The sequence below is a fragment of the Odocoileus virginianus genome, chromosome 34 (assembly GCF_023699985.2).
Source record: "Odocoileus virginianus isolate 20LAN1187 ecotype Illinois chromosome 34, Ovbor_1.2, whole genome shotgun sequence".
In the NCBI taxonomy this organism is placed as follows: Eukaryota; Metazoa; Chordata; class Mammalia; order Artiodactyla; family Cervidae; genus Odocoileus; species Odocoileus virginianus.
Genome location: NC_069707.1, coordinates 13,704,150 through 13,721,695, shown reverse-complemented (window position 1 = coordinate 13,721,695; position 17,546 = coordinate 13,704,150). Strand labels below are relative to the sequence as shown.

At 45.0% G+C, this 17,546-nt stretch overlaps 1 protein-coding gene across 1 annotated transcript in view; it reads right to left on the bottom strand.

The window, feature by feature from the left end:
- The window catches only part of SYNE1 (spectrin repeat containing nuclear envelope protein 1), a 483,739-nt gene extending 468,721 nt beyond the window's left edge, over positions 1-15,018 (bottom strand). Inside the window, 2 exon segments of the mRNA XM_070461436.1 lie at positions 4,876-5,143; positions 14,929-15,018. Coding sequence (XP_070317537.1) covers positions 4,876-4,942 — 67 coding nt within the window. The 5' untranslated portion in view covers positions 4,943-5,143; positions 14,929-15,018.
- Between the last annotated feature and the right edge of the window lie 2,528 nt (positions 15,019-17,546).

The following is a 17,546-nucleotide window of genomic DNA, read 5'->3' as shown; positions in this document are numbered from 1 at the left end:
TGAACAGTTCAACATTTACTTTTTCAGATGTGATTATAAATTAAAATAGCTTCCCAGGTGGCGCTAGTGGGAAAGAACCCACCTGCCAATGCTAGAGATGTAAGAGATGCAGGTTCGATCCCTGGGTTGGGAAGATCGGGCTTCCCTTGTAGATCAGTCGGTAAAGAATCTGCCTGCAATGCAAGAGACCTGGGTTTGATTCCTGGGTTGGGAAGATCCTCTGGAGAAGGAAGTGGCAACCCACTCCAGTATTCTTGCCTGGAGAATCTCATGGACAGAGGAGCTGGGCAGGCTACGGTCCATGAAGTTGCAAGAGTCGGAAATAACTTAGCAACTAAACCACCACCATAAACTAAAATGACTCCATGAGCCTCCTGTTAAACAGATTCCCCTGGTAAGCCTTTAGGTTTCCTGCGTGGCTCAGTGGCAAAGAATCCTCCTGCCAATGCAGGAGACATGGGTCCAACCCCTGAGTCAGGAAGCAAAGGAAATGGCAACTCACTCCAGTACTCTCGCCTGGGAAATTCCATGGACAGAGGAGCTTGGCAGGCTACAGTCTGTGGAGTCGCAAAGAGTCAGACATGACTTAGCAACTAAATAACAACAGTAAGTCTTTTAAGAGCAGAAAATGTATGTACATATTATGTGCAATTAAAATTTAATTCCCTGTACTATGCCAGTGTCTACTATTTTCTTTTATTTAAATATTAAAATGCTTATATTTAAATTGATGAAAGTTACAGAAACATGCATTTTTCTTAACAGCAAATGAAACTCTGCATTGCAGTCTGTCTGCTTATCCATAATTCAGGATCCCAGACTAAAACATTAAGCCCAAACAAGCACAAATATTGGCAAAGGTGAAATACTGAACTGCTCCAGTAGGAGCTAATTTATGTCACAATCTGTGTGTGTGCTTTAATTTCCTAGCACTGGAAACAAAAACTAAAACAAAAAAACCAGACAACAATTATGAGTGTAAACTAAATAAGTAAGAGAGAAGAGTGAAGGTGTCATTATTCAGACCTCCATACTTTTTATTAGTTATTCATGGAGCTGATATGAAAATAAAACCCAAGAGAGGGGGGAAAAAAAACAAAATTTAGTTACGTGGGTTCTCTATCCAGGGAAAGTAACAAGGATTCTAGAAGAATGTTCTTATGGATTTGAACTTTGAAACTACTAGTAGTAACTCTGATTCTATTTAAGTTAATAGAAATAAAAGAGCATATGATAAAAGAGTGGTGTCTCACTCTTTGCGAGCCCATGGACTATAACCTGCCAGGCTCTTCTGCCCATGGGATTCTCCAGGCAAGCATACTGGAACAGGTAGCCATTCTCTTCTCCAGGGGATCTTCCCGACCCAGGGACTGAACCCGGGTCTACCACACTGCAGGCAGATTCTTTACCATCTGAGTCACCAGGGAAACCCAAAAGAAATTTACTTTTCTTCAAAGAAATTTCACCCATTTGTCTTAATTATCTGGGCAATAATGGCAGCCCCCACCCCCCCGGGTTATTATTAGGATCTTGATCACTGGTTTGGAGATTCTAACAGGCAAGAACAGTTACTCAGTACCCCTGGAGGAAGACAGGTCTCCTCCATCAGGGGAGGCTGACTCTTGTCTGGGCTCAGAGCAACAGTAGAACGCAGTGAGAGCTGAGATGAGAAGGAGACCTCTCCACTGAATCAGCAGAATTAACCCAGGAGATCAGTAGGTTAGCAGAGAAGTCCTCCTGATCAACTTTCCTTCCACCTCTGCCATTTGGCTTCCACTAATGCAGGTGAGATGCATAGCATTTTGTAGCTGAGCAGACCTTACATTTCGCTGTCACCATTAACCTATTTTATGAAGTACTTGATGCTAAAAGTTAATGATACCTACTGCAAAGGAGTTTTCTCTCCTGAATTGTTAAGATTTACTCTTCCAAATGTGTCAGGTACCCTTAAGACATGTTATAACTCTTTCTTATACTACAAAAGAAAAAAAAATTATACAGCAAGTATAGTCCATTATGTAATACAATGACTAGCTTTATACAGTACAGACTATATTAAAAAGTTAACATTCCTCCCCAAATTTGTGTGATGAGCCCAATGTGTGACAAACCATTAGACTTGCATCTTCTCAGCCAATTTTCTTCCACGACTACTGGGACAGTTTGTCATGTGACAATGTTCGTAGCTTTAAAAGCACTTTTGTCTATTATTTCACGGAGCTTGACAACAATCGTGAGAGGGCGAAGCAAGGTGAAAACAGTCCACCTTTTGCAAGTGGGCTCCCTAGATGTGAATTAGGACATTTATCATCACAGGCGTAGGGTGGGGTGAGGGTGGGGCTCCAGGACTTTCCCACACTTCACTCACCTCTCAAGAAAAACCACTTATGGCCCCATCCACAAGAACAAACAAAACATTGAGGCATGGTACCCTTCCTCTCACCCCTAAACACTACTTAATTAAATATTTCTACTGAAGCACAGTCACTACACAATGTTATATATTATATGTATATAATATGGTGACTCACAGTTTTTAAAGGTGATACTCCATCTTTCTGGTGGGAGAGACTGCCTGTGGGTCTTGCTCTGGTGGGCAGGGACATGCTCCGTAAATCCAATTTTCTGCTGCTGGCTGGGGCTGTGCTCTCTCCCTGTAGTTTGGCCTGAGGCAGCCCAGTCCTGGAGTCTGCAGACTCTAGGGCTAATGCTGACCTCCTTTAAGAGGACTTATGCCAACACATCACGCCTCCCAAGATCACTGCTGCCAAGCCCCTGACCCCAGTTTGGACAGTGGCAGGCCACTGTCGACTCCATCCATAGCTATCATAAAGCACTGGCTAATTTCCCTGTGGGCTACAATACATCCTTGTAGATTTCTTATTTTCTACACAGCAGTTTGTAGCTTTTACTCTCCTGGCTCTATACTGCCCCTCCCCTCTGCCTTCTCCCCACTGGTAACCACTAGTTCGCTCTCTATATCTGTGAGTCTTTTTTGTTATATCCATAGTCTGTTGCAGTTGTTTAGATCCCACATATAAGTAATATCCTATAGCATTTGTCTTTCTCTGGCTGATTTATTTCACTTAGCATAATGCCCTCCAAGTTCATTCTTGTTGCTACACTACAAAAAGCAAATAAAATAAAACACCGAGGTATGTATTTTTTTTCTCCTCTCATCCCCAACCACTACCTTAATAAAAGAACTTTCATTCAAACCAAAGTAAGTATAAAGAGCTAGCATGTTCATAGGACCACAATCTGATTCTGAATCAAGTGTTTTGAAATTTACTGTCTACAACTTTCCATTGTTGTCAATATGTATCTTATCCAGAGAAATTTCACATTTAATCACTCAAAGGATAATCTGCTTTATTACCTAATTATCTTCCTCACACTTTTGCTTATCAATCCATCATTTTGAAGCTGAGGTTACTGAGGCACAAAATGGTTCAGTCCTTTGCACCCAGGCAGACATAGACAGCGGACTGGAACTCCAAGTTCAGTGTTCCATCCGCCCAAGAAAAGATACACAACTTAAACTGCAGATCCTTGGCAATGGACAGACCAAGCAGAGGTTTTTTCAGCCTCCAGAGGAGGTTTCTGCACATACCAAGCAATGATCAGTCTTTCAGCCAACCAGCTTCTTTCCAGCAGGACAAGGGGGATTTTTCAATAATCAACATGAAACAAGGGCCACTTGCACCAATGCATCACAAATCAGCCCAGGCAGACAAATGCGGGTTGGGGGGTCACACGATTGCATCTGACTGCTTCAGTCAGATTGCTAGTCTCTGTCCAGGCAAGGAAGACAGTCAGCTCCACTGATCACCGGATTTTCTATAACTGGAAGCATGTACCAGGCCACGAACACCCAGATGCAGTAGTTCGGTCTGTATTTGAAAGTCAGAAGTGCCCAACTGGAAATGACACAATGCACATTAAATGCATTACTAGCAAGGAAAGTCAGGCTTTCCCACTTAATGAGATGGCTATGGTGCCAAACCACATGCTCACTGGCTAGAGACACTAGAAAACCTAAAAGCCGAGCTACTGCATTATGTTCAAGCTCCCTCGACAAAGATTAGAGCAAAACCTTGCTAAGTATGGGTATTTTTATATCCTGAAAATAGCCACGTGAAGCCTGAGAGAAGGGATGACTGTGACAAAGCAGCAGTATTTTTATATATGCATACATGATTTTCTTAATGATTCCAGGAATACACATATTAAAGAAAATGCAGAATTAGACATTCATCTATCAGCTGCCATAACATTTCACTGCTAACTCTCTTCTATAAAGCAGTTTGTTGTCCAAGAAAGAACACAGGTAAGGGACGTGGTTCCAGTCCATCCAGGGCTACTAGTCATTAACCTCATCACATCCCGTGACCACTCTGGATCACTCTGTCTCTTTTTACTTACAGACTTTGTAAATATCTAAGAGATTTTTCCCTGGGATAAGTGAACCACTTGACTTTAGCACATTGTTAACTGTTCACCACAGTCATGATATCCTTATCAGGGCTTTGTCATGGCGCTGCATCTTCATCAAACTGAAGGACAGTTTGCCAATAACTCGGAATTCCCACATGGACCCTGGTCTAAGAGCCATTAAGGTCACACTCATCCAGACACAAAACCAAAACAGCAGCTTTGTCTTTTTTTCTACTTAAAGAAGACGGCATCTTAAAATTGCGTGGATGCTAGTCTGAAAACACTAGGATAAAAGACATCATTGTTATTCCCTTGCTGCAGTTTCATAAAATTGAATAAAAAGGCAAGCAAATTTGGAAAGAATCTGAGGTAAGTCAGTACTGCAAATTTAGAGCCGCTAATAAAATAAAACCAAAAGCCCTCGAAGCATTTTCTTACCTTGCAGCCTTTGCATCACGTTGGCGATGTCCCGAGGGGCCCGCGAGGCGGCCCTGGAGGCGGCCATGGCTGCCCCTAAGGGTGGAACCGCTGCTGCGGCCCTAGACCACTCCAGAAAGCATACTTGAAATTCTCCACTTCTTTCAAGTGACAGACGATTGCCGGGTCCCAGGCACTCACAGCAGTCCTGGAGTTAATCTCCCAGAGGTCCAGCCACTTCTTTTTCTTCTCTTGCTTTAAGACTGTCTCCTTAAATGAACTCAGGATCCTGAAAACCAAATAGAAAAGGTTCAATATTTAAAAAAAAAAAATCAATACAGGTCACCCAAGTGCAAAAAAGTAGAGCTATATTTATTCAATTTGAAGAGATGATTCATTACCAAGTGAAATAACTAATGTAAAAATACTTAAAAATCTATAAAGTGGTAGGGAAATATGAGGGCTTCCTAGGTGGCTCAGTGCTAAAGAATCTTGCCAATGCAGGAGATGCAAGAGGCGCAGGTTCAATCCCTGAGTTGGGATGATTCCCTGGAGTAGGAAATGGCAAGCCACTCCAGTATTCTTGCCTGGAAAATTCCACAGACAGAGCAGTCTGGCAGGCTGCAGTCCATGGGGTCTCAAAGATTTGGACCCTACTGAGCACAGCATAGCACAGGCCAAGCGTGAGAAATTCCCATGATGCTTGATAAAGTAAACAAATACTTGAAACATACACAATAAATCTGGCTGCTAAAAGAAGTGCTCACTTTTTTCCATGTTTTCTTTTTAAACTAGTCTTTTTTTTTTTCTTTTTTTACCAATCTATGAAATTAAAAGTACTTTTAGCCAAAACACCAAATATTTCTCAATATCCACAAGTTCTCTTATCTGGGCTGTTTTAGCCAGCTTTGCACACTTGTTTTGTTTGACACTTTTCAGGAATGAGATCAGACCTTAGCTCCTAAAATTTGATGAACTGAAACAGGATAAATATAAAACTTGCTGTTCAATTGCTAAGTCCTGTCTGACTCTTTGTGACCCCATGAACCGCAGCACTCCAGGCCTCCTTGTTGAGTTTGAGATTCTGTCATTTAAGAAGACAAATGGGTTTGATTTAGCTTTTCCTTCCCCTTAGGAAGATTCTAAAGTAAATTGTAAGGCTGTGGTGGGGTAGGGTGCCAAGCAAGAGAGGACAATTTTCTTCTAACCTCTTCCTGAATTCTCTGCTTTGGTCGAGTTTAATTCATCATGTTGGACTGGGGAAGTAAAAAAAGAAGTAGGAGAGCAGTTGATGAAATCCTGACATTGAGACATGTGCTTTGAACAAGGATTTCCTAACCCTGCTGGTGCTGCTAAGTCGCTTCAGTCGTGTCCGACTCTGGGCGACCCCATAGACAGCAGCCCACTAGCCTCCTCCATCCCTGGGATTCTCCAGGCAAGAACACTGGAGCGGGTTGCCATTTTCTTCTCCAATGCATGCATGCATGCTAAGTCGCTTCAGTCGTGTCTGACTCTGTGTGACACTATGGACAGCAGCCCTCCAGGCTCCTCTGTCCACAGAATTCTCCAGGTAAGAATACTGGAGTGGGTTGCCATTTCCTCTCCCTTCCTAACCCTGGGGTTGACTGAAGAAGAGGTCTTGCGATGAAAATGATAATTAATGACAGAAAGAGAAAGAGTGTGAAAAATGCACACAGAGAAAGAAATTTAACCAAGACGCCAAACCAGGGGGGCCGATGTGAACATGACACTTTTACAATTCATACTCATCTCTGGGCTATGATGATGAAGGTGAAGAAAGGAAATAGGGTGTGGCAGGGGAGAAGGGCAAAAAGAAAACTAAAGAAAACACAGTTCCTCTGTGTGGGCTGGTCCACTTTTAGCAAGGAAATAAGAAGAGTCTGTGAGGGCAATCAAACATCATGACGTAAACGTGTGGTCATAAAACCTGCCATATTTATGAAGAGTTGGTTAAGTAATACAGTGTAATTACAGATTACAATGGCTTTTTAAAATGGCACTAATACTCGTATATACAGGTACCTGGCTGAATTGTATGAATAAGCTGAGAGCATCATTTTTAGACCACCACTTTAAAAAGGATATAAAACACTGCACCCTGCTGCTACCTTGCACATTTCTGGGGCCAGAAAGGGTGTACCGGCCATCTAACAAGTTAGGGGGCTGCGGTGCAGTGAACAGCATTACCTCATAAGAAGGTAAAGACAGATTTCTCTTGGCTACTTGCAAAAATACTGGAAGTAGGACCCAATATCTTGCAGCTTCTGAGCTAGAGAGGTTCCTGTGTGTGGGTAGCTCCCCCAGGGATTCTTAGAGAAGAAATAATTACTACCAGCCAGCCCTCATCCATCAAGATCTTAGTCCTGCTGGAGCTGTGTGGCCATTACTAGCGTCCATGTCCTGGGGAAAAGCATTCTACCAGCCTACATACCAAAGCTACCTTAATTTGAAGACTGATGGACAGTGATCAATGCCTGAAGGATCTTACAAATGGCTTTCCTAAGCTGTTACAAATTAAGGTTCTCCAAATACAAGATAATAACTTTCTGAAGTCTAGCTAGCTAGCTACAGATATACTAGGTAGAAATGAGGGAAGAATTCATTTTAATTTAGCTACCCCACACCAGGCCCTACTCAGCACTGGATTTCACAGATGATTAAGACAAGGCCCCTACTACCATCAATCAAGAATTAGAGAATTAAAAAGGGATTTCTTTATGCCATTGCCTTACAGATCACCATGCTCCTATCTCTTCCAGATCATGTTCATCTTCTCAATAGAGTGATACTGAAATAGCTCCTCTCTCCCTCACTCTCTCTGTCTCTCTCTTTATTTTGATACCACATTAGACTCAAAGCAAAGTTTAAAGCGAAGAGGAACTAAAAAGCCTCTTGATGAGGTGAAAGAGGAGAGTGAAAAGCTGGCTTAAAACTCAACATTCAAAAAACTAAGATCACAGCATCCAGTCCCATCACTTCTTGACAAACAGAAGGGGGAAAAATGGAAACAGTGACTGACTTTCTTTTCCTGAGCTCCAAAATCACAGCGGACCATGACTGCAGCCATGAAATTAAAAGACACTTGCTCCTTGGAAGAAAAACTATGGCAAACCTAGACAGTGTATTAAAAAGCAGAGACATCACTTTGCCAACAAAGGTCCATATAGTCAAAGCTATGGTTTTTCTGGTAGTTATGTAGGCATGTGAGAGCTGAACCATAAAGAAGGCTGAGTGATAAAGAATTGATGCTTCTGAACTGTGGTGTTGGAGAAGACTCTTGAGAGTCCCTTGGACTGCAAGGAGATCAAACCAGTCTATCCTAAAGGAAATCGACCTTGAATATTCATTGGAAAGACTGTTGCTGAAGTTGATGCTCCAATACTTTGGCCACCTGATGCAAAGAACTGATTCACTAGAAAAGACCCTGATACTGGGAAAGATTGAGGGCAAGAGGAGAAGGGGGCAACAAAGGATGAGATGGTTGGATGGCATCACTGACTCAATGGACATTAGTTTGAGCAAACTCCAGGAGACAGTGAAAGACAAGGAAGCCTGGCATGCTGCAGTCCATGGGGTCACAAAGAGTTGGATATGACTTAGCAACTGAACAACAACATTAAGCTCAGAATTTCTCTGTTTGAGTCCAACTTTAGTTGATGTACTTGGTCTTACTTCCACAGTATAACTAATGCATTCTGAGTGTCAGGGTTCAGTGCTAGAGAAACAGGATGAATATGACACATAGCGTATTGCTTGAGGAACTTAGAAACATAGAAAAGATAACAAAACAAAAAACCACGTCTAAGTGCAAATACAGAAATGAGGGATACAAAGGATGGACACTAAACCAATCTGGAGGTTCTGAGAGTGTCCTGGGAGGGAACAGCTTCTGCCCTGGGCCTTGGTAAGGGTATTAGAGTTAATCAGGTGAAAACTATGGGATGCATTCCAGGCAGAATGAATAACTTGAGCAAAGACATGGACACAGGAGACATCTTGACCAACAGCCAGATAGTGAGGGACTCGACCAGGTGACATTCTGGAGCTGAGGCTGGAGAAGGAGGGAGCAGCCAGATGTCTGAGTGCTCTGCTCAGAAGTAGGTTCTGAGTCCCCAGGAGGCAGCAGGAAACCCCAAGGGATTTTAAGCTGGAAGTGATCACACATGCAATTTAGATTATTCTGGCTACATTTTTAAAGGGTGTATTTGAGGCTGACAACACAAAGTTCCAGGAAGATCAGCTGGGAAGGCATCTCAGGGACTCAGCTGGAACATGATGAGAGACTGTACGGGACAGTGAATGGATGGAGGATAAAAATCCAAGGAAATCTTAAGGAGGCAAGATATGCAGGACTTGGTGATTGGTGGGGGAGGGGAGAAGGGAAGTGGGAGGTGGGGCCGTCAGGGGATCTGGAGGACTCTCAGGGTTCTGACTTGAGATTCTGTGTGGGCCATGGTGCCATGGACTGAGATCAGCACCAGAGCAACTATGCAGGCTATTATTTCTCCAAACTCTGCCTTTCATACCCTCACATCCTTGCTGAACAGTTTCTTAATAACTCCTTTACATTCTCAGCTAATCTACCCAAAGGCTTGCTGGATCCAGGACCCACACTGTGTGAAGCCACACCCAGCCACAGAACAATTTCATCAACTCCCTCCATTCCTTCCGCACCAACAATCCACACTCTGATAAGCACGATTCATCTCACATCCCTGACCAATTAGTCTTGTCTCTGTCTAACCAGACTGTGAATTTTTCAGAGGCACAGAGATTACAACTATTATTGCTTTGCCATCCCACCCACTGATATTAACTAAATCCCTGAACACATCCAAGCCCTTCAAACTCATTTCTGTTTTATTGAACAACCTTCACATTACTTTACCTCTGCAGGGCAACCCCCAGAAAACTCATTCCTCCCCACAGCAAAAGACACTGATGCAACATCCTTCCCCTTTTGGGCATGAGATTAAATATTCTGCTTTCATCATTCATGTACACACATATTTCCTATTTTGGGAAATTCTGATATCTTGCTCTTTGAAGTGAAGTGAAGTCGATCAGTCATGTCCGACTCTGTGACTCCATGGACTGTAGCCTACCAGGCTCCTCAATCGACAGTCCATGGAGTTTTTCAGGCAAGAGTACTGGATTGGGTTGCCATTTCCATCTCCAGGGGATCTTCCCGACCCAGGGATCGAAAGGGAAAAATATGTCCCTTGAATTTGATAAGAAATTTCAAACAGATCAAACAGTGATCATAAAAGGAGGTTTTTACAAGATATGTGCTCGGAAGGTTAGAAGACATGGGTTTAGACTTAGCTTTGTTCTGACTGGACTTCCCTGGCGGCTCAGACTGTAAAGAGTCTGCCTGCAAGGCAGGAGACCCGGGTTTAATCCCTGGGTTGGGAAGATCCCCTGGAGAAGGGAATGGCAACCCATCCAGTATTCTTGCCTGGAGAATTTCTGGGACAGAGGCAACAATCCATGGGATCCCATAGAGTCAGACACAACTGAGTGACTAACACTTTGTTCTGACAATCAGGATGATTCTGAGCTGCTTCAGTGTAAGGAGGTTCTCAGCAACGTCCTCAACAACCCCCTGACATGTGGAGGATAGTCCCCAGAAAGGCGCAGACTCTAGACTAAAAAGACATGGAAGTGACTCTTAATTCTGCCTCTACCTGTCCATGTGGGCATGACCTACAGAACTAGAACATCAGAGGAAGGTCCAGCCCCATGAGTGAGCTCACTACTCCCAGGGTAATTAACAGTTTTTAATTGGGTGCAATACACTGTAGGGGGTAGGGGAGGAAGAGGCAGAAAGGGATGTGAAGGGAGAATTAGAGAGACATTGATGGGTCATGGACAAACTAGCAGTCTTGGGACCACCTCCAAATCCTCTCCAGAGAAGGAACTAAGATTACAAAGTGGCAAGCAACATCCACTATACCTAGCAGAGAGGTGAGATTCCTGTATTTATGATTTTATACAGAAATGCATTGAGAATTCACATGTAAGGGACACACTAGTACTGGGTAAATAGCAGTAAACAAGATAGATAAGCCCCCTTAGAGTTTGTGTACCAGAGGGAAAGATGATATAAACAGTATTACAACAAAGTAGGTCATGTATTGTAATGGAAAAATGCAGGGTACTGTGGGAGCAAAGAGAACATCCAATCAATACCATCTGCTGCATTTATTGTGTAGGCTACAGAGGGAATTTAGACTATCTGCTATCTGGGATCCTCCTGTCTGAACAATGGGCTCTTCTTAACCCCCACACCTGTGAAAAGCACAGGAGTGAATCATCACAACTTGACTTTTCCAGTCTCTAAGCAGAATGGACAACTGACTGCTAAAGCAGTCTCCTGTTTGTGCTATTAAAAAAGAATTCAGTATCATCCCTGAATATTCACTGGAAGGACTGATGCTGAAGCTGAAGTTCCAATACTTTGGCCACCTGATAAGACAAGCCAGCTCATTAGAAAAGACTCTGATGCTGGGAAGGATTAAAGGCAAAAAGAGAAGGGGGAGGCAGAGGATGAGATGGCTAGATAGCATCACCAACTCAATGGACATGAATTTGAGCAAACTCGGGGAGACACAGAAGGACAGAGGAGCCTGGCCTACCAAAATTCATGGGGTCACAAAGAGTCGGACACAACTTAGCAATTGAACAACAACACTAGAAGAAACACTGCTAAGCCACAAGACTATATCTTCAAGCAATGTAACAAGTTTTTAAGTATTAGGAAACTACAGCAGAAAGTTACAACCTCTACAACAACCAGAAATGATATGGCTCATTTCTAGGTAAAAAAGATGAACCGAGACCATAAAAACCTACATAGGTTCACAGCTGTACGTAGCAGCACTTCATTAGATGTCTCAACATGTGCAACAGCACTCCCGTTAAAATCCACTATTAAACAAAATTTTAAACCCTAATGAATACATTTTAACACCCCCTTCTAGCAGTCCTTAGCCGAGTGAGTCACATAGTGTCTTATTTTACATTTAATTATTGTTTTTCTCTCTGCATCCTTTAGCTATGATACTAATTAATGAATACCAAGACAGCTAAATGGCAGGGCAAAAGAGGGATATCCTGTAGTTACTAGAAATATATTACTAACATCTGTATACTGGCTATCAGTGTGTGGTGCTGGTAATTATTCACTGTTATGAATGTTGCACCTCCCCCCAAGATGGCACAGTGGTAAAGAATCTGCCTGCCAGTATCGGGGGATGTGGGTTTGATCCCTGGGCTGGGAAGATCTCTGGAGAAGTAAATGGCAACCCACTGCACTATTCTTGCCTGGAGAATCCCATGGACAGAGGAGTCCACTGAGTTGCAAAGAATCGAACTCAACCGAGCACCCATGACCCATGAATGTTATAAGGGTAACAAATAAAAATTGGTCCTGTCCTTGGAAGAACAAAAATATGCAGAAATAACTAAAAAAAAAAAAAAAGTACAGAGCTGATGTGCATGACAGATACTGTGTCGTGATTGAACTTTTTTCGGTCAGCCTGGAGTGTAAATCCCGTCCAGAGATATCTACTCCCTTCCTCCCGGGCTTGGCTAGAGTCTAGACTGCACTTGGCGCCGAACAGAAGTTCTCACTGGTTTAGAGCACAAGGAAGGCTACATTTGACGCTTTTAAGAGAAGATAAGCAGATTTCCTCAAAGGGGAGTCTTGAGTCCTGCATGACTGCAGCTCAGCCCACAGGGTGTGGCTGCAGTCTCGAGGCTGGTGGCGCCTGCCCTGCGGGAGAAATTGTCACCAGCCTTGCCCACTCATGGGCTTCTTACATCCGGTTTCAGTGACACCTCCCTTCACCTCCAAGCAGCTGTGTGGGCTGCATAATTATCAGAAATCAGGTCTTAGCACCCTCTCCACTGAACACAGCAATTCTTGAACATTTTTAAACAGCAAACCACCTTTTCCCAATCCTTACTCCTTTGCAGAGAAGAATCAAGTGGGGAAAAAAAAATCTTACAACAAAAAAGAAATAAATCATTTTGTGAAGAAATCAGTAGTTAAGACAGATAAAAAGCGAAGCTCTAATGTAGAAACTGTGCAAGTATTTCCAAAGGCTAGCAATATTATTATCTGAGTCAGTCTGAGGCTGTGCCTTTATCTTCAGTGTGAAATAAATATATTCAGTCAGCATTGATTGGGCACTTTTGTTCTCAATTTGCCACAGAGTAATAAACAGACTCAAAAATGCAAGGCAAAATAGCAATGTTGTTTTATGACACCTTTCTGGTGATGTCAGGAACTTTTTATCCATCCTATTAATCTTCTTCCTCATGGAGAACAGCAAGCCTCTCCAAGAACAATTCTCATGACTCATGGTTAAGTCAGCATTTTATACAGATGGGGGTCATATTAACAACCTTTGCTTAGTCAAAAATTATCATATTTTCTTTTGCACAAGTCTGGCTCCTGAATACAAATGCTTTCTTTGGAAAAGTGGATCTCAGATGAAGACAAAAATAGACAAGCATTAAGGAAGAGGGAGGGGGAAAAAATCATTCATTTTGAACTTTCTTAACATGCAGAGAAAAAATTCAGATGCATACAGGTTTTCTAACCCCCCCCCCCCCTCAACGGAGAAGCTCAGAAAAGAACATTATAGGACGCTAAACCTCACAGCTGGTGTCTCCCCCGTCCTCCGTCCGCTCTCACCCCTCCAGTCCACCCCCCAACCCCGCACCCCTGCTGAACCTGACTCTATTTATGAAAAAGGGCCTGAACTTGAAGCCTTTCAGATCTGTTATCCCAGACAGCCCTCCAAACCCCGTTTCCCAACCGGCTTTCTCTTCCTGATGGCTAATAGCTGCTTTATTTTACATTGTTTTCCTGCCCTTTGCCATACACCTGCCGCTTGGTGAACCACCATTTCACAGAACTCCCTCTGGCAGTGATGCAAAAACAATCTGTCTGAAACGTGTCTTTCTGGAAGGGAGATGAAAGTTATCTTGCCCTCTAGCGTAGGCTCCGCCTGCCTGCCTTCGCAGGCGACAGCTGGAGTAGTCTGAAGCCCCGGCCTCCTCCGTGCTTCAAGCCCCCGGGGCTGCGCTACCCAAGTCCCCTCCCCCAGCCCTTCCTAAAATAGTCAGTGGAGGAAGGGAGGCTCCTGGAATTTGTTCAACGCCCTACATCTCCCATCCGATAGTAGCAGCAGCCCCGATCTCTACAAGAGGGCGGCTGCCTTTTGCTTCTGCATCGCTGGACCCCAGGAGAAGTGCCACAAGCCGAAATGTCAAGTCGGGAAGGGGGGTGGATATTAATAGGGGTATCTACGTAGGAGATGCCGGCAGGACGCCCCCCATCTCCGTGTCTCCCTGAGTACCACACACGTACACACACCACCGCCACCATCACCACCTTCTCCCTCCCGTTAAGCACGTACGATCCGAGCCTGCGAGTTCAAACTTGCTTACAATCCTTCTGCAATGTGTTCGGCTGGCACCCAAAGCCTCTCTCTTACCGTCGCTGTCTCTCGCGCTCGTCCAGGTGCCGGGCAGCGCCGCGAGCGAACCCGCGGCGGCGGGGCGCGCTGGGGGCCGACGGCGGTGGCGGGAGCCGGGGCGCGCGGCTGCGGGGCTTTGCGGGGCGCAGGGCGACCCCGGTGACCGAGGACAGCACGCCGGGGGCCGCCTCCGCGGCCGGTGGCGGATCGGCCGCCGCCGCCGCCGCGCTCCCGGGCCGCTGGCACACTCACTCACTCCTGCGCCCAGCCGCTCGGCGACTCTGCCCTCCCTCGGCGAGCGGGTCCTCCTTCCGGGTGCACCCGAGGAGGAGGGGGGTTCAGGCCTCTCTCCACGACCCGCCACCCCCCCGCACCCCCCCGCACTGGGGTTCGGCTAGGGAAGGTCGGGGAGGAGGGTTCATCCCGCGGGCAGGTTCCCGACGCGGCCCGTGCGCCGCCACGCCCCTCCCCGCGCCCCGCGCCCGCGCCGGGAGCCCGGGATGCGCCGGTCCCCGGCACCGCTGGGGGCGGGCGCCCAGGCTCTCTCGCCGGTTTCCCTTACCTCCTGGAGATGCGCCGGCCGCCTCCAGCGTCTTGCTGCAGAGGCAAAGGCTTTCCGCGGCTCTCTTTCTCCGGGAGCCTTTCCACCCCGTCCACCTCCCCGGGGGTCGAGGAGGAAAGAAATGGCCGAGAGCGCCGGGAAGGAGATGCTCTGCCCCGGCTGCTAACTTTTGCCTGGGATTTCCACCGCACGGCTGACCTTTCAGGGCAGAACCTGTCTTGAAAGGCTGGGGAGGTTCGCTGATGGTCCCAGGAAGGAAGTGATGCGGTTCACTGAGGACATTTCTCTGGCTCCTTTTCAATCAACTTTCGAAAAAGAGCCTAACGGCTGACCTCTTCCGTAGCATGCAGTTTTAGGGAGACGGGTCAGACTATACGGGCTTTTGTTCTTGTGGTTTATAAAGCTTCGATTTCCTGAGGAGACACCCGACCTCTTAATGATATTTCTTCTTGGTTTTTCGTCAAGATGACGCTGGAGAGCTGCTTTCAGGTTCTTCCCTCGCGCTCTCGGCGAGTCTGTCATCACAAGTCCTTCTCAAGGTGCAGAGCAGATCCTGGGGTTGCCGGGTAGCCTCCTGAAGAATTTATTTTGTTGTGGTTTTATGGTCTCCAAGCAAAGTCAAACACAACCTCTCTTCACCAACAAGGAAGCCTAGGTCCGACAGGACTGTGAGCAACTCAAATAAATACAGCTATGTTGCAAGAATCTTAAAAATAATAATTACTCTCTCGAATATTCTATCTGAACAAATAGTTTTTCCCATTACCTATGCTTGCAGAATGGGAGGCTGGAACTTTTCAGTGGAGGAAGTTTTTCTTTGCCTGCTGCCTTTCCCTAGCTCGCTGTCAACACTCCAGTCTAGCTTTGCATTTCCTTCAAAGTCTTTTCTTTCTGGATTCTAACAAAATAATAATATCTGAAGTGAATCTAATGCGTTAACCTGATGTGCTGTCTCTGCTTGTGTTTACATATTTAGAGACCAACGAATGAATCTCTAATTGCAGAAACTGGTTGCGCAGGGAGTGGGGCCTGGAGGGGGTGGTGTTGGGGGTCACTCTGAACATATCCTCTGCTTCAGGGTGACACTCCGCCTGGCTGCCCAGAACACCTTGTGAGATGACCCACCGTAGCCTAATCATGCAGTTACCACCCTCTGCCTGCATATGACTGGACTGAGATCCAAGCTGCAGGCCTGTTACTCAGGAGGAGAGGATGAGAGGGTAGCTGAGCTCCTCCTTCCAGTCTGTGCTTTCATCTGACCAACTCACTCACCAACTGAAACTCCCTCCCTAGACTTAGCTGCTCTTCTCCCAGGAGCAGACCGGCAGGAGCCTAGGGCTTTCTGGCTGGCATTAGTAGCCTGATGAACTGAATGTCCACTCTCAGCTCATTTTTATCTTCCACCGAAGGACTAAGCACATTATCGACTTTTGGGAAAGGCTTGTCTTTTTTCATAAACCCCAGGGAAGTGTGTCGTAGCTTCATTATTCGACTATATTGTTCAAACACCTGCCATGTTCCGAATATTGTCCTAACTGTTGGACCCACAATGGTAAATAAAACCAAACCCGGTTCCTGCCTTCACTGAGCTTCCAGTATAATCAGGAAGAGATATTCATCAAAAAACCATGCAAATAACTATAAAACCCCAGCTTCCAAGAGAAGGCAAATACTTTGAGAGCCTCCAAGGAAAGGAATCAATTTAGTTTAAAGATCAGAAAGACCTTGCTAAGGAAGTGACTTTTGAACTGTGAGCTGCAGGAAAAGACACATGAACTTAGAGGAAGGCAGATAGACTGGGGTCTGGAATAATACTCCAGGGCAAAGGATCCATGGAAGAAAAGCACATGGTGCTTTTGAAGAAGTGAAAACCCATGGGACTGCAGAAGAGAAGCAAGGGAGGGAACAGGAGCTTCAGGGGAAAATGGGCCCCTTGAGACTCAAAACAAAGTGAAGGGCAGATTGTGGAGGTCTTAAAAAACCAGCCCGAAGAGATGGATCAGTAGGGGATGTCTTTCCAGTGTTCTAAGTGTTGCAATGTGATAACACTTAAGTCTTGAGGCTTAAGGCTACAATATGGAAAACAGATTAGAAGTGGGGCCAAAATGCATAAAGGTGGACAAGTTAGGAAGCTGTACAATAATCTTTTAGAAAGATCATAGCCCTCATCATTACGGTGATGGTGGTGGGGAAAGTGCGTGGGTTCAAGGGATGTTTAATAGATAAAAAGTGTGTGAGACATAAGGTAGTGTGTGGCAGAAGGAAATCATAATAGTATAAAGTTTTGGATTTTGAAACAAGAAAGTCCTGAGCTTGAGTCTCAACTTCATCATTAACTACCTGTGTGAATTTTAGCTAGTAATTTAACCTCTCACAAGCTCAGATTTTACAAAGCCATAACCAGGATTATAACAGCATATCTCACAGGGTTATTGTGGGGAGTAAACAAGCTAATATTGGCAAAATTTCATAGTTCAGAGCCTGGTGCGATCAGGAAGTGCAATATAGTTAATGCCATTTTTATAGTTATTATTGCCATGATTCTAGATGTTTCTAAAGTTGGCAAATAAAGGAAATACCGACTCTACTTCACTTTGCAGCAGGCTGACTGGACTGAT